This window comes from Glycine soja, chromosome 19, assembly GCF_004193775.1.
Source record: "Glycine soja cultivar W05 chromosome 19, ASM419377v2, whole genome shotgun sequence".
NCBI lineage: Eukaryota > Viridiplantae > Streptophyta > Magnoliopsida > Fabales > Fabaceae > Glycine > Glycine soja.
Window position 1 is genome coordinate 32,347,355 of NC_041020.1, and position 22,050 is coordinate 32,369,404.

At 34.9% G+C, this 22,050-nt stretch overlaps 1 protein-coding gene and 1 pseudogene across 1 annotated transcript; one reads left to right on the plus strand and one right to left on the minus strand.

The window, feature by feature from the left end:
• Nucleotides 1–5,876: 5,876 nt before the first annotated feature.
• On the minus strand, nt 5,877–6,461 carry LOC114398747 (annotated as a pseudogene).
• A 9,628-nt stretch (nt 6,462–16,089) lies between these two features.
• Nucleotides 16,090–21,839, plus strand: LOC114400404 (uncharacterized protein YciO-like). The gene is made up of 9 exons (XM_028362844.1): nt 16,090–16,461; nt 16,701–16,816; nt 18,318–18,371; nt 18,464–18,488; nt 18,718–18,840; nt 19,323–19,489; nt 20,434–20,503; nt 20,852–20,950; nt 21,374–21,839. Exons 1-9 carry the CDS (start codon nt 16,270–16,272, stop codon nt 21,452–21,454), a joined length of 927 nt encoding a protein of 308 aa, XP_028218645.1. The 5' UTR covers nt 16,090–16,269; the 3' UTR covers nt 21,455–21,839.
• Nucleotides 21,840–22,050: the final 211 nt, after the last annotated feature.

Genomic DNA, 22,050 nt, shown 5'->3' on the forward strand with positions numbered 1-22,050 from the left:
ATTAAAAAGAATATAGATAAATTTATTCAAACAAGACCTACTTAAAACCAATAAAAGAGTGAGAAGTGAAAGAGAACTTGAAGAGTAAGGTCGGGTATAAAAGGGCCTTGTAAAGTAACAGGTTTCATGAGGAACTTGAATTGTGCTAGAATTTTAACTATAGCACCAGCAACTTTACATGCACCATTCCATGCAGCAACTTTACCTGAAGAGTAAGGTTGTTATAATGGTTAGCAACAAATAAATTAATTCTCTTGGTTGACATGCTTGCACAGTTTGTGACATATCCTGCATAGTCTTATCAGACATTAACCTTGATAGCCAATTCAGATAGGCTGGGGTGAAAATTACGACAAGTTTGTCATTGAATAATGCCCCAAAGATTATGGTACCAAATCCAAGAAATGAATTACCTTGGAATTAAAAAGTAAGCATGATAAATTATTCAAAAGCATTTCTTCATTCACCCCTTTGTTGCGGCCTAATTATATCATTCAACCTGTCTTACTCTCCTACATCATAGACATATTATCTATTAGCTGCACACCAGATGATCCATAATTTCATTTTTCATGATACCTAAATTAAAATGGAAGTAGTGGACATAATACTATTTTCTAAGCATTGAGGCCTATAGACATGTAATGTTATGGGAAAGTTAGTTGCTCCTCATAAATGTACACTAGATTAACATTCATGTGATGCAATTATATTAAAAAAAGAATTTAATATTTAAAAATTTGAATTATGTATTAATATATTAATAAATTATTTCCGTCAGAAAGATATTAATGAAGATTTAAATTTTAAATTGATTGCAATAATTTATAGCTTTGAGTTGAGTAATCAGATGTTAATGAATTCATTCTGTCAATAAGATATTAATGAATTCATTTTTTGTTAAAGAAGGCTATAGTTAAAAGAACTTTCCACGGTGACATCTTCTTTACTAGACATTAATAGAATTTCAAATATTAATTTTAATTTATACCTTCTTAGATCTTCTAGTAAGCGTCAATCGCTCATCCATTGCTCGACATCCCAGCCTCTAAGTTGCATTTCCAACTTCCTGTAATAGGGATAAAAGAAAACATATCTAACATGTTGCAACAATAAAAACATTAAAACTAGACTATCAGAGTTTAATTAAAACTTGCAGCATTAGTTAAGTACATGCACCAGAATATTTACCTTCACAAAACTAAGAACACAGATCAATAGAAACATCGAATCAATGACAGAGCTTGACTATATTTTTCAAATGAAAAATAAGGTATCATTCTATGATTATAAGGATTTGCACAAATTAAAAGCAAGGGGAAGAAGAAGGAGTTAAAGAGAAGGTAGTTAATGAGAAGTTACCTGGAGGAGAATGTTAAGGAAATAAACAAAATCATTCATGAATTTAGAAAAACATCCAATACATACGTTTTTGTGTCATATCAACAATTTTAAATCAAATACTGCAATTTAACTTGAAATGTGAAAAGGGAGAATATAAATTATAAAATAGTAACTAGAAAGTGATTAGTGATTTAGTGCAATATGAAAAAACCAAATACTAATATACTGTACAGAAGTAACACAACCAGATTGATCGTTAACCAAATCTCAATTGGCAGCAATTTATTTTCCAGATGACAACTTATAAGTTCTAACATTTCGGGACCATAAAACAACAATAAGATAATGAGGATTTGTAATCATACAACGATTAAACGGAGTAGCTATTCTAGTTTTGCAAATTACCAAAACAAATAGTGAAATATAGTTATGAAGTTAGGATCTCCCCCATACTTACTAGAAATAAAACTTTTACTACCATTCAAGATAAAAGTAATGAATTCCCTTATCTAAAATCCTCTCGAGCTTGAAAGAAACCAATTAGAGAACCACTTACCAAAACCTTTAGTACAAAAACTTAGCATTACCTATCACACCCATGATCAATTTATGGACTCTCTGCGAACTAGCAAATCAAATGGGGGGATGCAAAAAATTCAGACACAACAACTCAAACCGCACAAAAAAGTATATATAGGTATATATCACTGAATTAAAAAATTGTATTTGATCTATCATTATTAAAAAAAAAGTAGTAATATTATTCATCTTTACGTGGAACATTGGAGTTAGATATATAGGATAAAAATAGGAAGAAAAAAAGATTGGGAGAGAAAGTGACTCATGTAATGAGTAATGTAATAAAAAGAAAAAAAAGAAAAATAATTATTTTTGTAGTCATGTTGCAGTCATGGTGTATTTTTCTTGTTCCATTTCAAAGACATGTTGCAGTCATTTAGGGGGAAAAAAACAAAAAACCTCAGTTATCCAGGATTTTTTTATAGAATATAGACCACAAATTTGAACCAGAAATCACCAAACCTAATTAAAATGTTGTTGCAGCTTCTCATTTGTAAAATCAATACATAACTGCTCAAAACTATGAAAAAGAAATTTATGAGATTCAAGGCTAAATACTAAACCATAGGGGCTAGATGAAATCATTAGCTTACCTATTGAACTTAAAACTTTCAAACCCATAGATATCAAGAACTCCAATAATGGATTTTGAATTAGGATCTTGCCCAATCAAATTGTTAATCTTCAACACATTAATGCAAGAGAGCATCTATATAGAACTTGCAATATTATACATTAAAGTAGTGCTAAAGGTTCATTACCAATCAAACAAATGGGAATAAATAGTTTTAGCTAATGCATCCCTGCTACCAAGAGTGTTAATGAGAAGTCACCTGGAGAAGAATGTTAAGGAAATAAACAAAATCATTCATGAATTTAGAAAAACATCCAATACATACGTTTTTGTGTCATATCAACAATTTTAAATCAAATATTGCAATTTAACTTGAAATGTGAAAAGGGAGAATATAAATTATAAAATAGAAACTAGAAAGTGATTAGTGATTTAGTGCAATATGAAAAAACCAATTACTAATATACTGTACAGAAGTAACACAACCAGATTGATATTGATGCAGCATGGGGGTATCGGTATTATCTTTCCCTTGCACTTATAATCCAAATTGATTGTTAACCAAATCTCAATTGGCAGCAATTTATTTTCCAGATGACGACTTCTAAGTTCTAACATTTCAGGACCATAAAACAACAATAAGATAATGAGGATTTGTAATCATACAATGATTAAATGGAGTAGCTATTCTAGTTTCACAACTTACCAAAACAAATAGTGAAATATAGTTATGAAGTTAGGATCTCCCCTATACTCACTAGAAATAAAACTTTTACTATCATTCAAGATAAAAGTAATGAATTCCCTTATCTAAAATCCTCTGGAGCTTGAAAGAAACCAATTAGAGAACCACTTACCAAAACCTTTAGTACAAAAACTTAGCATTACCAATCACACTCATGATCAATTTATGGACTCTCTATGAACTAGCAAATCAAATGGGGGGATGTAGAAAATTCAGACACAACAACTCAGACCGCAAAAACAAGTATATACAGGTATATACACTAAATTAAAAAATTGTATTTGATCTATCATTATTAAAAAAAAAAGTAGTGATATTATTCATCTTTACGTGGAACATTGGAGTTAGATATATAGGATAAAAACAGGAAGAAAAAAAAGATTGAGAGAGAAAGTGACTCATGTAATGAGTAATGTAATAAAAAGAAAAAAAAACAAAAATAATTATTTTTGTAGTCATGTTGCAGTCGTGGTGTATTTTTGTTGTTCCATTTTTTTCAAAGACATGTTGCAGTCATTCAGGGGAAAAAAACAAAAAACTCGGTTATCCAGGATTATTTTTTTTTATAGAATATAGACCACAAATTTGAACCATAAATCACCAAACCTGATTAAAATGTTGTTGCAGCTTCTCATTTGTAAAATTAATACATAACTGCTCAAAACTAAGAAAAAGAAATTTATGAGATTCAAGGCTAAATAGTAAACCATGAGGGCTAGATGAAATCATTAGCTTACCTATTGAACTTAAAACTTCCAAACCCATAGATATCAAGAACTCCAATAATGGATTTTGAATTAGGATCTTGCCCAATCAAATTGTTAATCTTCAACACATTAATGCAAGAGAGGATCTATATAGAACTTGCAATATTATACATTTAAGTAGTGCTAAAGGTTCATTACCAATCAAACAAACGGGAATAAATAGTTTTAGCTAATGCATCCCTGCTACCAAGAGTTGCAACAGGATCACGGTTCTTGTAATAACCTCCTCTGGCATTACCATCACACGCTTGCTCAGTGCATCTTCCAAGCTCTTACAAGGTTAAGTATCTCAAGTTAAATTACCAAAACTGAAAATAAAAAAAAGAAAGAAAAAAAAGGTAATTGTAATGTATCATCAACAATAATAGATGGCACAAAGAATAGAATGATAAGCAGATGATTTTCAATGCTTTGTCCAGTCTGATTCAAATTCCATAACAGTTGTTATGCTTCCACAGTGATTCTTCTTGCTTGTTTTCTACCAACTATTTCTTAAACTTCCTAAGTTGCATTCTCCCTCACACATTGCCCAGATACCTATACATTACGACAAAGAGTTATGATATTAGGAACTTATGTACAAAAATTAATCAATGTTAAATTGTTAATCAACAAAATTATAAAGGCATACCAGAGTAGGCCATAGAAGTTGCCAAGACTTAGCCAACTATAACTTTCATTTTCTTCAAGTTCATATAGGCTGAATAGATCAAACATGATAAAGAGAAGTTAACATAAGTATTAGAGATATTTAAGCTATACCAATTTAATGGGAGAGAAAAAGTTCAATCTGTAGGGTTAAAAATGTAAATCTCAGTTCTTTCTAATGCAAACATCACTTGGACCAGGTATGGCATGTTATGCATGATTTGAAAATGATTTTCATTTTCTTTTAAAAATAATAAATAGGTTACAACGAGGCCAAAATAATACACTGAGCCTGCCATTTCTCATACTTTTTTATTTGAGATTAAATAAAGATTAAAAAAAAACTACATTTTTCATGTTTTTTTTTTAATCAACCAATCAATATATTATAAAATAAATGGTACCAGTGGTACCTAAAGGTAAAGCGTACATAGTGTGGCATTATAAGAGAAAAGGAACACAGAGGTTAAAATTTACTTATACCAAAAATAGTTTGTTTATAAATAAACTCTAACCTCCAAAAAGAACTGCCTTTCCCTGTACCTTTGTAAGTGTGTTCTCCTAGTACACTACACATTTAAACCCTTCATTAAGTCCCCCACAACAACTTCAGCAATACACAAACTAATTATAGAAAATCATACCGCTAGACTTAACTAAGAAACCAAAAAAGCATAACTCCACTTACTTCGATATGCCCCTTGAAAATTATCACAGCTTGAGTAATATGACTACTCCAAGTCTGATTTTGAAATTCATTGTGACTCCATCTTTGTTAATTTTGTTGAATATACAAGTTCCACCTTGTGACAGTTGATGTATGGCTCTTGTTTCATAATTAGCTTTATATTATAAATCCAATCATACATGGAACACTAGAAGTGCTTTAATTTGGCTGTGTTTCATTTTCAAGATCTGACTTTGATGAGTTGCATAGCCTTTTCCACATCAAGAGGATCGTCATTGAAGAGCAAATTATTTCTTGTGATTCAAATAGTCCATAGAGCTGCTAACCACACATTCCACCATATTAGTTTTGTTTCTTTTCGTTGCACCAACCCAAGAGAATTCCTCCACAGACTAGACGAGATGCTACAATAAAAAAATAAGTGAGTAGCAGTTTCATCCTTTATCCTACAAAGAGGACATAGGACTTGACTGCCTTGTAATGAAATTTCTCTTTTTGTCAGATTATCTTTTCTTGGTGACTTATTTAGAGCTAACTTCCAGGCCAAAGCAACTCATGCCTCTCCTCTGAATACGACCCCATAATTGAGCTCATGTGTGGAAGAAACAAGTTTTTCCAGAGTTTAGGAGCAAAGTCAATCCGCAAGAAAAAAAAAGGATCAACAATGAACATCTCAAGAGCATGAAAAACACAATTTTGAACGTTGTTCCTCAACTTCCATAACTAGGATAAATTTAGGTGTGCCCAAGCTGAGAGGTAGTAGTTTTGCTCTCCAGCAGTATTTTGCTTAGGATTCAACAGTGCACACACTTGCAACATTTTTTTGGCATAATCTAGTCTTGCAAGCTTAGTTTCCATGTTATAGGTATTGATAGCTTCTTCAAGGGCTTCAATACCCCAATCAAGATATGCTAATATTGCTTGATTAGAGTATTCCACCTCAGTGTCCTTGTCATAACTTCCATCTTCAATTGCTAACCTCTCTGCACACTGCTCCTTGTGTTGGGTTCTTTGTTCTTTGTTGAATAACCGATCTTGAATGAAACTATCAATAGTTGTAGTCAAGAATCTAACAATATCTTTCTGGTCCATTGTGAATTTCAAGTTCCCTGCCATCTGTCAGGTGCAATCACAATAAAAGAAAGCTTAATAGGACTTCATAAAAAAACATTAAAAATTAGCATATAAAGAACCAAATCCATAATCTGTAGACAATTGGAAAGTACAAGATCAATCTAACAAGATTTCATATTGCAACCAAATACTTGAAGGAGAAAAAAAGGAATATAGAGAAAATAACCTATAGGTTGAACTCAATACTGACTTCATTACGGCAATTAGAAGCTCATTTTCTATTGCTAGGAAAAGGCTGACTTCATTATGGCAAGGAAACAAGCTCCAGGAATATAACCAAAAGAAATAAACTCTCACCAGTTGTAGCCTACATAAGGTAAGATAACAAGCTTACATATATCCTTCTCTTAGTATATCTTCATCTGTCTCAATAGTCGGATATTGTCTGCGATTGAGGCCTCGAATATCTACCAACAAATCCTACGAAAAAAAACATCAGTAAACTACAATGAGATAATAACATTGACGCCTCAAATATGCGACTGATACTACCTGTGATTGCAATTAGGTTATTTTTAGGGTTACAAAAATCCAATCAAAATGAAGAGAGAGAGACTCAATACTCACTTTTTTTTTTAAATGGTGGATTTTAGAGACCCAAGAAGAAGGGGCTCCCCAGGAGAAGGGTTGTTTGCAATGAAGAGAGAGAGAGTGTGTGTGTGGGGTTTGGATTGGTTCGAGCTGCTCGTAGTTGGAGCCCAAGAAGAAAGGGTTGCTTCTGACCCTTCACGGGATTGGGGCTTAGGGTTTCCTCCTAGTGAGAGAGACGATGCGCGAGTTAGAGAGTCACATGCCTTTTAAATAAGTCAGATGTGTTTTCAAAGACTGTTCTTTATGAAATGATATAGTAATGCATTTTCAAATACGGTTCTTTCAAAACCATCTTTGAAAAATTACACTTAATTACAAAAAAGTCACCATCCTTTTTTTTAAGACGGTTTTTATATGACCATTGTAGATCCATTATCGTTGTAAACTTTTATTTTAGTAGTGTCACTACTTATTTCTTAATCTTTGAAAAGTAGTAATGTTTTGGTAATGGAACCATTTACTTTACTTTTATCCTTCATTTGATATTCTATGTCCATGCTAGTAGCTAGGGCTATCTGTCATCAAAAGTTCACATTTAAAACCGTCATGTGTGGCTCAAAAGCTCAATTGTGCCAATTACGACATGTTTTGAATGAGGAATTTTGAAGAGAGGCAAAAGAAGCGATGGTTTTTCATTCCTAAAATTATATAATGTTTGGCTTTCGGCTTTCATCATCCTTTTCTTCAACAACTACTAGTTCTTGGTCATCAACTACTCTTCCCTCATTCTCAACCATGGTTGCCATTCTACCTTTGGTCATCACAGCTTTGCACTCTTCTTTTTGGATTCTGCTCATTGTTCGCTCCAAAAGTACTAGAAGATTTTTCTGCAATATTTTTGGTCAGCTGCCCCACCTAGATTTCAAGGTTTTTGATGGTTGACTTCGTACTCTTGTGGTTGGACATTGAAACCTGCATAAACTGAGCAAGGGTCTCCTCCAGCTTTGTGGTTCTCTCATATAGGCTAGGCCCCTGTTGCTGAGGCCTATTAGATGGTCCACCCTGCTCTTTGTTGAATTGATTGCTAGGGTGGGATCTCCATTGCCCTTGCTGCTGATTAAAATTCAAACCAGGCTGAAAACCTGAATATTCGCCTGCATTATAACCTTGTCTGGGCTGATTCCCTCCCATGTAGTTCACTTCTTGTGCAGAATCATCAATGGGAATGCAACGGCCAGACTCATGAGCTCCACCACAAATGTTGCAACCTCCTACCTGCAAAACAACGGAATGGGAAGGTTGATTAACATTAAACTGGTTTGGCAACTTACTTAAGGTTTTGGTCAATGTCTCTAGCTACTTGGACAACAACTTGTTCTGTGCCAAAAGTGTATCTTGGGAAGAGAGCTCTAGTAGACTTCTTTTGGTAGGGATATGAGTCCTATCATGCAGTATTACGTGATCACTTGCAGCCATATTCTCAATTAATTTCATGGCTTCTTCAAGGGTCTTTAATTTTATTTTGCCATGAATATGTTGAGTTGCTTCGATTATGGCCTCAACCCGTCAATGAATATGTTAAGCTGTATCAGTTCTGAAAATCCATGAGTAGGGGTCTTCCGCAGCAAGCTAAGGAATCTTTCCAAGGCTTCACTTAAGGATTCATCTGGAAATTGGTGGAAGGAAGAGATGACAGCATTTCCTTCTATAGTCTTGGACTCCGAGAAATATTTCTTCAAGAATTTTTCAACCACTTTGTCCCAAGTCTTTAGACTGTTGCCTTTAAATGAATGAAGCCATCTTTTCGCCTCTCCAGACAATGAAAATGAAAACAGGCTCAACCTAACAGCATCTTCCGGTACACCAGCAATTCTGACTGTATTACAGATTTCAATGTGAGTGGCTAAATGTACATACGGGTCTTCATTAAACAATGGAATAGGTTGCCCTGTATTAGCTGGATTAGTGAATGAGGATAGGTAATATTCTGCACTTGAACCTCTGGCAGCGCAATGCTAGTGAAAAATTGTGGCACAGTAAAACTTAAGTAGTCTTCAAGGGTTACTCTTCTCGGTTGCTGTTCAGCCATTATGTCGGCTTCAGGCACTGCAGTTTCGGATTCCCTTGTTTCTGGAAATCTAGAAGACGACTCAGATGATTGAGGTTCTTCAAGAATTGGTAACGATGTCCTGTCATGCAAAAATTTTCTTCTCCGTTCTACGTTGTTTCGTCTACAAGTTGCTTCAATTTCCAAATCTAATGGAACCAGTTCACCTGCAGAGGACTTTCCACGCATACAAAGCACTAGCAAGAGCAGCAATTAACCAATCCAAGAGAAAAATAATTTATGAAATAACTAAATATTCACACAAACAAATAATCAAAGAATAAAGAATTGATGCCTACAAATTGAACTAGACTTCCCAAATGGAAAGAAGTTCCCCGACAATGGCGCCAAAAACTTTGTTCGAACTCTAGGACAGTCTCAAACTTTATCGGAAAGTGTACCGAGTCGTTAAAGTAATAATAAAACGGTAAGAAACCGAGTATCAAACTCAAGGAACTTTTTTCATTTGGTGAAGTTTCATTCAACAAGCAGACATTGATATAAAGTCATGTAAACAGAATTAAATCAAAGATGTATGTGTTGTAAATCTAAAAGAACTACAAATACGCTTATCAAAACAGGAGAGAAAATAGATGATTAAAATGTTGGGTCCTTCTACTGAACGCTTGATGTAATTAAAATATTTTTCTCTATTTAATGTTATTCTCAGTGTTCTATGCTGAGGACTAAAATACCAAACACTGATTCCTCGCGTGAATGGACTAATTCTAATTAAACCTCATTCTCGGATGTCTCATCGAACTTAGCCTAACCGAACAACATTACAATCACAACATATCAAAAGCTAAAACCCTACACTCTATGTCTAGCAATGCAGTTATCTAGCCTTGCTCTATCCAGTTCTAAGGATTAATACATTTTCCAATGCTAAAAATCCTAACTTTACACACCAATGGATGATCAGACCAAAAGCATGCAATAATTAAGTGCAGATAAAAGCAATGAACACATAAAAACAACTTTAAATAGATAGTTAAGAATTTACATCAAGTTTCAGTAGAATTTCCCAACAGAGATACTCAGCTTTTCGTCACAAGATAGCACCTTTCAGCCACAAGATGAGGGTTTAAGAAGAAAATAACAAATTACACAGTGGTGGGGATGTCTCCTCCACCTCTAGGAACCTAGAAATTACCCCTAAACCTAAGATCCTCTTGAAAGCTGAGGTTTTTGGCTTCCTTGCTCTATTTTACGCCTTTGTTCTTAACCTCCCTCAGACGAATTGCTTGATTTTTCCAACTTCAGTCTTAAAAAGGGTTTTCTGTCCTCAAAGGCTCGCTTAGTGCCATTTTTGCGCTTAGCGCGAGTTAGTGAATATCCGCTGAGTGAGCTGGGTGCGCTTAGCGTGGGAAGAGACAAACACTTCACTGAGCGAGCTGATGATGCGCTAAGCGGGCAGATGCTTCTAAGATTCTCCTCCAGATTCTCCCAACTCGCTAAGTGGGCTGAGTGCCTCGCTTAGCGCATGATTCTCGCTAAGCGCACAAGCCTCACTTAGCAAGACACCAGCTGTAAACCTTCACAAATTTCATCCTTTTTACCTGAAATTGAAGTTGAAACACATTAAATTCACAATGTTGGGCATTTCTACTGAACAAAATTAAACTAAACCTAAAAATATGTACAAACCTACCAAAAGAACCATAAATTGGGGAAAAGATAAACATTTTATAAAAATTTTCTATATAAAAGTTAGTCGTAAATGACGACTAACAGAGACTTGACGACCATGTCATCTACATAAACCTCGACATTCTGGCCTATCTAATGTTTGAAGACCCGGTCCATGAGCATCTGGTTTGTAGCTCTAGCATTTTGAGTCCAAAAGGCATGACCCTATAACAGAAATTGGCGTCTTCAGTGATGAAGACAATTTTTTCCTCATCTAGGGGATGCATCCTGATTTGGTTGTACCCTGAATAAGAGTCTAGAAAGTTTAACAATTGGAAGTCGGACACACTGTCCACCAGCTTGTCGATGCCAGGCAGGGGATACGAATCTTTGGAACAGGCTTTGTTGAGGTTGGCATAGTTTGTGCACATGTGCCATTTCTTGTTGGCCTTCCTCACCATGACAACGTTGGTCAACCAAGTCGAGTATCTGATTTCTCTAATAAATTAGGCTTTGAGCAACTTGTTGATCTCTCCTTGACTACTTTACGTAGTTCTTCTCCCATCTTCCTTTTCTTCTGTGAGACTGGTTTGGCCTAAGGGCAGATGGCCAATTTATGGCATATGATGCTGGGATGAATGCCTGGCATATCAGATGGCTATCAAGCAAACAAATATGTGTTCCTTCGTAGGACTTCAACTATATGTCTATGTTCATGGCTAGTGAGGTCTTTGCGAAGTTGAGTGCACTGCCTAGGCTTAGGCCCAAGCTGTAGCTTGACAAGTTCTTCTATTGGTTTTGGGCCTTTATCCATGGTGTCATCCCAAGGGTCCACGTCGAATGTATCACCGGGATTTCCCTCGGTTGTCTTGTAGATGGTTAGGGTCCTTATTGGAATTCTTTGACAATGCTCATGACTTGACTATTGTTGCCACCAGAAGGGGAATAGGGCTTGCTCGACTCTCTGACAGAAGGATAAGGGGTCATCTTCAGGCTTTTCGCATAGCATTGTCAGGCTTGCTTTTGGTCTGCCTTGATAGTGAAGATTTCTCCCGTCAAGGTAGGGAACTTCATTTTCAGGTGTAGTGTTTATACTATGGCTCCAAGCTCATTCAATGTTTTCCTGCCAATCAGAGCAAAATAATAAGTGTTTGCATCAACAATTAAATACCTTACACTAAAACTCCTTGAGAGCTTTCCCTAACCAAAGGTGGTCATCAGGTCCACATAACCTCTGGTTTCCACTATCTTTCCAGCAGAATCTAGGAGTGGTTCGTAGTGTGGTTGAATCGTGGTGGGTGAGATTTCAAGCCTTCAAAATGTCTTCCAATAGGGTATGTCTATGGAACTTCCTTGGTCAATAAGGACCTTGGCCACCATGAAGTTGGCAATAACGATAGAGACAACCATAAGGTCGTCTTGGTTGATGGGATTGATGGCTTTGAAATCTTTGTTGGTGAAGGTTATAGGAGGAAGACTTCTTAGTGGCTTGACATCGACACAATTGACATCAAGATCTTTGATGGCATGGAGATGACACTTTCGGGACTGGTTAGATAGTCCTCTATGGGAAAATCCGCCTGCAATAGTGTTGATGACACCTCGTTGTTGAACAGGTTCATCTTCTTGCTCTTGTTGGGGTTGGTGCTCATGTCTTTGTTGGTGATGCCTCAATCTCCTTCTATCCTTTATTTTGTCTCCCCTTCTATCTTGTCCATTATCCCTTCTCCTGTGATGTTCCTTATTGTGCCCTTTGGGTCGTCCTCCAGTCTGGTTATTATCGAGTTTTTTCATGAACTGAGCTAGGTAACCTGCTTGTATAAGTTCCTCGATCTTGTCCTTGAGGGCCCATTAGTCTTCGGTGTTGTGATCATGGTTACGGTGGTACTTGTAGTGCTTAGTTCTATCCAAAGTAGGTCTAGGGGGAGGTACATGGGGTAATTGTATGGAACCTCTACATTGAAGGCTTGCTCAAGGATGATGGCCCGATTTGCTATCAAAGGTGTATAACACTCATATCTTGGTCCCCTTTAAAGAGGCGGATGCTTGTCCAGTTTGTATCACTTGTCTGCCTTGTGTGGGTTGATCCTTGGGCTACTTTCCCCTTTTTTATGTTTTTTTCCAGCCTATCGAACTTTGTTTTGGAATCTTGACATTTCTTTCATCTGAATGTAGCCCTTGGCTCGCTCCCATAACTTGTCCATGTTGTTGGGAGGCTTCTTGCATAGATTGTCAACAAACATGCTAGGTGGTAGGGTCAGCAACATAGAATGTAGTTCCACCTCGTGATTAAGGTTCTTGATTTGAATAGCAAGTCGGCCGAATTTGTCTATAAATTTGTGGAGTGGCTCGTCATCTGCTTGACATAGACTAGCTAGGGTGGCAGAAGTCGAGCGATGCGATCAGCTTGTCGCATATTGAGAGCTGAAGCGGTTAACAAGAGTGTCGAAGCTATCAATTAGTGTAAAGGTTGGTCTGTGTGAGGAAGACATCCATATGCTCATTTGGGTCGGTGGTCCCATCATAACGCTCAGGTTGAGTGGGTTCCAACCTAGAGGTAGGTCGACCTCCATGATTGGATCGATGAAAGTATGTCTTTCGAGTCATCTGCTCTTCATGTCGGTGTGCATGCAAGTTGTTGTTGTCATCCACAGTATTGTTGGTTTGACGGGGGTGTGACTCACCCTGGGTTTGTTCGTTAATCGTGTGAGCGGAGTACTTGTCTCCTTGGGGGCTTCTAATGCGAGCCTCCAATTTGTTGTGGTCGGCTTTTAGTTTTTTGAATTTTTCCTCATGGTGTCTTTCTATCTCTACTATGCGGGTTTGGTGTTGGCATAGTGCATCATTATCCATCATGGTGGTCATCAGAGGGGGTTGAAATTTTTCGGGGGTGTCTCTCTCTTGAGACCAAATCGCGTGCAGACCATATGTGCAGGTGGCCGTAGGGGGAGTTTTATCGCGACCCCACGATGGGCGCCAAATGTACTTGTCAAAATTTGGAGTCAGGATTGACCGCCGTCAATGTGGACTCTGATGATCTTTGTGGTGTTGTATTCACAGGTATCCTTCGTTTGAGGAATGGGGGCTACCTGCAAAAGGAACTTAGAATATGAGTGAAAAGGTATGAGTTAAAGTGAATATGGAACCTAGTTATTTATAATGATGAATGAAAACCTTAAAACGTTGCCTGGAGGGTTGTTGGAACAATGTAACAACCTTGTTAGTCAGGCTTAACTGCATTGTAACAACTTTGTAATAAAGTAACTACCTTGACAATTAGATAGTCGCGAATTAGAATCTCAACGGCTTAATCGCCTAGCCGTGTGGCGTTAGGGTTGGCTATCTGAAGGGCATCCGCGCTCAGAGTCCAGGGCTAACTAAGAAGGAGGTCTGACAGGACCTGCTTAATGTTGCGCCACATATCATGTCACTTGTAGACCCCGAACAGCACACCGAAAAACATTTTCGATGATGAATTAATACATGAGTTATGTAATGCTATGAAATATTTTAGTACGAATATGCACAAAAAGAAAAACAACCAATAACCAAGATAATAGTTAGACATAATCAAAATACCAATAAGATTGTCTTAGGAATTTCATTTTCGTACTAATTAGCATTTTTGTTAATACATTTGTGTTAGCATTTATACTATGTTGGTTGTGGGTTCCACTTGCATGACTTAATTACTAATTCTAGATCATTAGATCTTTGAGGAGCTAGCAATGAAGATGTGTTTTGAACATTTGTCTTCCGGATTGGGTTGAACAGATTTTTTCCTGTGGAAATCTTATCTTGGGTTGAGATGTATGATAGATATCCTACTTAGAACAGTTGCAAGTATGGTCCTCAGATTAGGATTTTATTGTGATATTATCGCCGTAACGGAGTGATTTTCTTTTCTTGTTTAAAGCAAATTTCTGCATGAAGAAAAGGACAAATTTGAAATATATGCATTTGAAAGAGGAGTGGTGATGATAGTTTTTTTTTTCTTTTCTGGATAATGGTGATGATAGTTGTTTTTTTATAAAAGGAGTAATTTTTACATGAGTATTATTATGCGTTTAAAATAATGTAAAGATAATTTCAAGACGGGTTTTATCATAAATTTTATTATTATTTTATTGTATTTTAAATTATTATCTATTGTGTTTATATGATAATATTTACTCTAATAAAATGGATTTTGACGAGACATTTCACATGCAAAGAAATTTCCTCTTTATACGGATATACTCCATGATTAGTTACAAGATTTAATAAAAGTCGGTCTTTTCTCAAATACTACATCATACCCCATTTATTAAATAATAAATAATAGATGATCAATATGTTCGTGTTAATCAAAATTCTATAATGATGATAATTAACAAGGCAATATTGTTGGGCTTAAGGCCCTACTGATTTTTTTTTAAAGACAATGTTAATAAAATTAAAAATTTAATTTTAACATACAGTCAATATAACATAAAAGTATCCATTCATTAGAAATTATTATATAACTTTTTAAATAATTATTATAAAACTTAAAAAATTTATAATACATGACAAGTTATAATTGGATAATAATATTTTACAATGTAAGTGTTTTAAATTAAGTTCAAAAGTTAATATATTTTGTTATAATTAATTTGTATCTCTTGTTACATAATCAAAGTTAAAATGAGTGGATATTTTTTCTTTCTTCACTCGTGATTTTCTCTTTGAATTAAAAGTAAAACAAGGAATATTCACTATTTTTTTCTCAAACAAATAATTAAAATTATTTTGATCTTATCTCACAATTCTCCATTTCCTTAGGTAAGTGATTTGTTTGTATTTTTTAATCATAATAATTGAAGTCCTTGGCTTCTCGGTAGAATATGAAAAATCCTATGGTAGAATATGAAAAATCCTATAATTTTTGTTTTTTTAATGAATATAAGACTAATTCTCAATCTCAAAAACCTTGTTATTCTTAAGGAAAAAAATGATTATATATAAAAAATATAATTTTTTAAAATAATCATACAATCATAATTCAAACTATAATTTATGATTAAATAATAATATATTAAAAATATCAAATATATTATCGCTTAAGATGAGGAGTAAATTCTTAAATAAAGTAAACTCAATCAATAAATTGTGTTGTTTCAAGTGATACTCAACTTTCCTTAAGCAACTTTGGGTCTAAACCTTGCAAATAGAAAGAGTTATTAAGAAGCGAAAATCCTACTACAAGTTATAAGCTAAGTTTTAATCACCAACAAAACTACTAATAGATATTTCGTATTAGGAACCTGGAAGGAAAAAAAAAAACAGAAGTAAACCCTTAAACGGCGTCGTTGGAATAGATGACGATGATGATTCAGACAGTTTCGATCAAACCAGAAGTTTCTTTAGCATTGACCTCTGAAACTAGAAAGGCACACAGCACACAAAAAAATCGGTTGGCGAAGCAGAGCATGCCCCACATTCCATCACCTCCAAATTTATCACCTTTTTCTCTGTAGCGGGTTACACTGTTGACCCAAAATGCAAACGGTTTGCGTTTGTGGAGATAAGTTATGGCGTTACGACGCCGTTTCATTCTTCGGCTCTCACGTGTCGTTTACGAGTACCCGTGTGTCGTTTTGCCCACCCCGAAGAAGAAGCGGATTAGTGTCCATGGTTGCTAAGCGCAGCCCCAAGCGTCTCAAGTACACCTCCGCTTCTCGCTTCACCAAGGTTTGTTTGTTTTTACGTGCCACGTGTTCGTTACGCAACCGTTAACTTTGATGATTGCTAATATTAACAGAAAAAGAAAATAGTCCATGCACTTGCAAAGATATGTTGTATTTCAATCGCAAATTGGATGACATTGTGTTAATTTTTACACCCATTACTATTTTGATTTCTAATTAATGGAGAGTGTGAAATCTTTGCATAGAAATTAAACTCTAAATGGAATAATGGATAATGAACAGGAGGATGGTTTGGTGTACATTGAAGCAGACCCATCTGCCTCTGATTCTTGGAAATTGGAACCAATTGCGAATCTTTTGAAACAAGGTGCTGTTGGAGTCATTCCTACTGATACTATGTAAGTGCTCTTCAATCCTTGCGGTAGAATTTCGGAATTGTTTCCTTTTGGTTTGATTCTTTTTATTTATATATTTATAAGCAGATCAAGTGCTTAGAGTTAGTTGGTCCAATATTGTTCATTTGACATTCATTTTATACTTTCTTGTTAAGATTTCAGATACAAAAGTAAAGTACAAGTTGCTGTTTTTGTTATGTTTTATAATGCATAATGTTTGCTGATGGAATAATGCGTGGAGATGGTTTTAAACTTGACTTAAATATGTCTTTGATTCCTAATAAATATCCGATTTTTGTGTTTGCTCCCTAATAAATTTTTGTTTTACATTGAGTTCCTAATAAAATAACATTTTTATTTTTTATCCTTGATATCTTGTTTTAGTTCATGATAAATTAGAAAATTTTGTGTTTGCTTCCTAATAAATTAGCAAATTTTGTTTTAGTCTATAATAATAACAAATACGAAATATTTATCATGGAACAAACACAAAATTTACTAATTTATTAGGGACTAAAAATAAGTGTCAAGGACCAAAACCAAAATTGTTGTTTTATTAGAGACTCGTCGCAAAACAAAAATTTATTAGGGAGCAAATGCAAAATCAGATATTTATTAGGGATCAAAAACATATTTAAGCCTTTAAACTGTAAGGTCTTTTTTCACCTAATCTTCCCCTCCTACATGCTCTGTACTTCACATTTGATTTGGGTTTTATGTCTTTGTTGTTTCGATATCATATGCTGCCCATTTTTTAGCACTCAACACTTTGTTTAATAAAATTGCAATATCATTTGCATATGCTATTGCATTAGATGGACTGGTTGGGGTGCACATGCTACTTTAGGTGGAGAGAAAAAAATGAAGGAAAATCACATTTTTATGATTCATACTTTCTGACAAATGTTTATGATGAATTGATGATGAAACCTTTGTTGTTGCTATGTTTGAACTCAAATGAAATGGTGTCACTCCCGTGGAAGGTTTGCAAGTCTCCTTCTTAACTTACTCTGAATGGTGTTTATTGTCACATTAATTAGGACTATGTATGCACGCCTCTCCTGGGGTTGGCGATTCTTACACTTACACGTTTAAGTCATACCTGTTTGGAAAATTATACCTAGTTCTCTTACTTTATATATTATTCTTACACATTCATACCTTTTTTAAAAAAAATACACACCTTGCATACTTTTATGTATGAACCATACACACAATACCTTAAAAATAACAAAAGGTGTAATTTTCTAAATAAGCAGGGTATAAGGGTAACTAACGCTGATCTCAGGGATATCATTGTTATCTCTACTAATAATTTTTCATATCATTAATCGTTGTGGCAGAAAAAGAAAATGTTTCTACATGTCAACTATGATTATGATCATATGATATATATAAGTTACAATCCTATCATCCATTAACATTCATTTTATTCTAACCATCATGTAAATAAATTGGTGGAGGTCCATAATTACCCAGCATTGGGTTTTCTTTCTTTATGTAGGTATGCAATAGTATGTGACCTTAGAAGCCAGTCAGCCATTGAACGTCTTCGTAGGTAAGTAGCATTTTGCCATTCTTACACACATTTTTGTTCCTAGATGCTCCGTTTCCATCCCCATTAACATAAGGTGTAGTGTTGTGTTGCAGAATCAAGAATATAGAAGCTTCAAAGGTGAGGGATACAACTTGGCTTAGTCAATTGTGCACGTGATTCCAATTGGCCTGTTACTTTTCAGTTTTCACATTATAGTGCATGCCACATGATTGCATTCACTCTTTACATTTGTTTTGGTTGGATTGTGTTTGGCACAAATTAACAACTTTCTCGATGCATATCTGTATCTGGTAATATTACTTCCAAGTTCCAACCATTTATGATTATGATAACTCTATACTTGCAGCCTCTTAGCATCTTGTGCCACTCATTTCGGGACATAGACAAGTACACAGCTGGATTTCCACGTGGTGATGGTCAAGGCCATGCAAATTTATTCAAAGCTGTTAAGCATTACTTACCTGGTCCTGTAAGTATGTTCCCTGGTTCTGAAGAAAAAAAATGATGAATTTGGGACATTTTAATGATTTTTGGAGGGGAAAAGTTAATTGGTGTAACTTTCCATTTCCTATAGAGACCACGAATTATCACTCTACTTAATATAATCAAGTAGGTTCTCATTTATTTCCTGGTTTTTTTCTGTCAACTTGAATGACCTTGATAAAAATTATGTGTTTGCGTATATTAGCATAAAGAAAAAAACTATAATTTAAACACAGTTAGTTCCTCATATTTATTTTCTGAAAATCTAAAGGACCAAGGAGCTTTACATTTTAGTTGTTAGGTGAAAGGATTTCTCTATCAGTTCATTTATCTTCAATTGTTGCGAATGTGTATTTAATAGCCTAAGATGATTACTTCCCAATAATTATTATATTATTCATTCTTACACAGTAGTGTCTATGCAGTATAATTGTAGATAATTATTTATTTATTGTTATTGAGTGACAGTACACATTCATCCTAATTGCAAGCAAAGAATTACCTAAGCAATGCATAAGGTTTGGAACTTCATCTGCCAAGTATGCGTCAAGAAAAAACGTGGGTGTCCGTATGCCTGATGATGCCATTTGTCAAGCAATACTAAAGGAGATGGATGCACCGTTAATATGTACAAGGTTTGTTTAAAGTCTTTGAACCCTTTTTTTCCTCTTTCCATGGGTAATAAAGGCTGTTTTCTATTAGCCAGAATTGTTATGAGGCAAAATGTGGATTGAGGCAGCCACCCCAAAAACCACATCACTTTGATATGACAACATGATTTGGTCTCATCATTGAAGTGATATGGATACTTAAAAATAAATAGAAGTATTAATATTACAGAAAATCATGACATTACATTAAAACATCAAGTAATCAAACTTAGTAATGCTACGAATATAACAATGGAAGTGCACATCTAACTCAATGCAAATATCTGAGAATAAGGGGAGGTAGATGGAAAATCTGTTGCTTTAGTCTAGATTAGTTTGACGCTGTGTGAATAAAAGCATAGAATAAGGATAAATGAAGTTTCAGCCTTCTACATTGTAAGTCACCAAGGGCAGGTAAGTCCCAATACTGTATTTATGGGGGTTTTCCCTTGAATTGGTAGGTAATGTAAAGTTCAGATGTTGGATAATCATCTGAACTTTATATTTTTCATATATTGTAACAACACCCATTCGCTACCAAGCATTTTAGTGAGGGTAACTGAAAATTCATAATCTGGCAGCACCAACCACCTTACACTGATGCAGCCACATCCGGGCCAACTCATCTAACCTTTTTAGCCTTGGGCCATCTGAAGCAGGGGGGCTGTTTTCCACTCCATTAGTCCATTCCCTGCACCTAGGCAGCCATACTAGCCATTTTTGACAACCATGCTAGTGTATGCTTGGTTTGGTATTCAGTGCTCTCAACCCACATTTGATATGTTGTTCAACTGGATTTTATTTTAACCCCCCCTCCCAATGAAAAAAAATAAAACCCTAGTTGTTGGATAGAATATGAAAACAATCGAAAAAGAATTACCTTATGCTTGTTCCTTAACATTACTTGAAATTTTTCATCTTTCTTTTAGCATTAAGTTCCAGAAGGAAGATGAATGGATGATTGATCCAGTTATGATAGCTGATACATATGGACCAGAGGTATTACTCTTTCTATTAAGGGTTAATGAACTTTCAGTATAAATAACTATGGAAATGATAATTTTGGCACCTACTCTAAAGAAAAGAAGAAACATTACTGTCATTTATGCTTGTTAGAAAATGGACCATATCACATACTTGGGAATCTTATTTTACATTTTCCCATGAAGAATGTGACTGAACACATCCTTTGCAGTCTATTTTTTATAAGACTATTTCGGTATCTTTAGCTCTACCAAACCTAAAGAATTCGCAAGTTGAGAAGGAAAATTTTAAAAGGAAAACTGCTTAACACCTGCTTCTGGGGGAGATAAATTTGCACATAAAACCTTTACTTTGGTTGTTCAGGGTCTTGATTTTGTTGTTGATGGTGGTGTAAGAGTGGCCGATCCATCCACGGTGGTTGACATGACAAAATTGCCTCCCAAAGTACTACGGCAAGGAAAGGTTGTAAGCTGTCTATTTGCTTGTTCTAAGTTTTAGATGGATGAGTTACTAAATTATGAACGTCTAAGGAATGTGATGCAACTCTTTCACTGTGGTGCAATGCAATTAATAGTAAGGGTCTGAGGATCCTAAGAAGACTAGCTAAGATGAAATACATTTTTTTTGTTTTAAATATGATGAAATGTTTTTCTTTTCATTAAATGCTTTTGATTTTTATTTCCCCAATCAGGGTTTTATGGACACTTGTTAACGTTATCATTATAATAAAAGAAGAAGAAGAATACACCGACATAACAATTTTTGCTAGTCCTCACATGTTTACACTTCAATATGTATAGCATATCATATATTGTTTATTTACTGTTCGTTATAGTAACCTCAAAAATCAATTAGACTATGTAACTAATCAGATATGATGTTCAGGGTCCTATTTTACATTGGATGGAATTGGAAGATGATCAGAAAACTGATGTTGATAAGGATCTCATCCCTGCTGGCATTTGATAGTGACCGTTCATTTCATTGAAGATTTAGCTTGCTAAAACCTTTTCATTACTCTTTCCAACTTCGGTCCAATCCTCTCGATGAATCTTACTCTTTTTTTCTTGTTGTTTGGGGGAAAGGGAGGCGCATAAAAGGAAAAGAGGAAAATGTATACACACAAGATCAAACATGAAAATGTAAAGTACATATTTCATGTAAACAAAAAATCATTTTGCCAGTCTTTATTTGTTTTATTTGAAATGAATTCCCTTGTTTAGATAGTGCTTTTACTCAATGAACGATGGAAAGGAAGAAATTTCTTTATTCCGGGGGTACAAATTTGTAATAATAATTTTGTTGTAAATTATTAAATTAAGTTAGCAAGGAGCCTTCTGGCATTGGGGTATTTTGTCTTCGTTGTTTGAATGTTGAGTAAGATTAAAAGTTCCTTAATTTATTGAATTACAATTTTCTTGTCAAATACTATATCCCTTTTATGTTTATTCCATAGTTTTTTAAATAAATAAAAGAAAAGAACAATACTTCTATGGTGTCCTGTCGTTATTTTTACAAATCAAAAAGACCTGGAATGGTGGATTGTGTGCTGGATGTTTGTA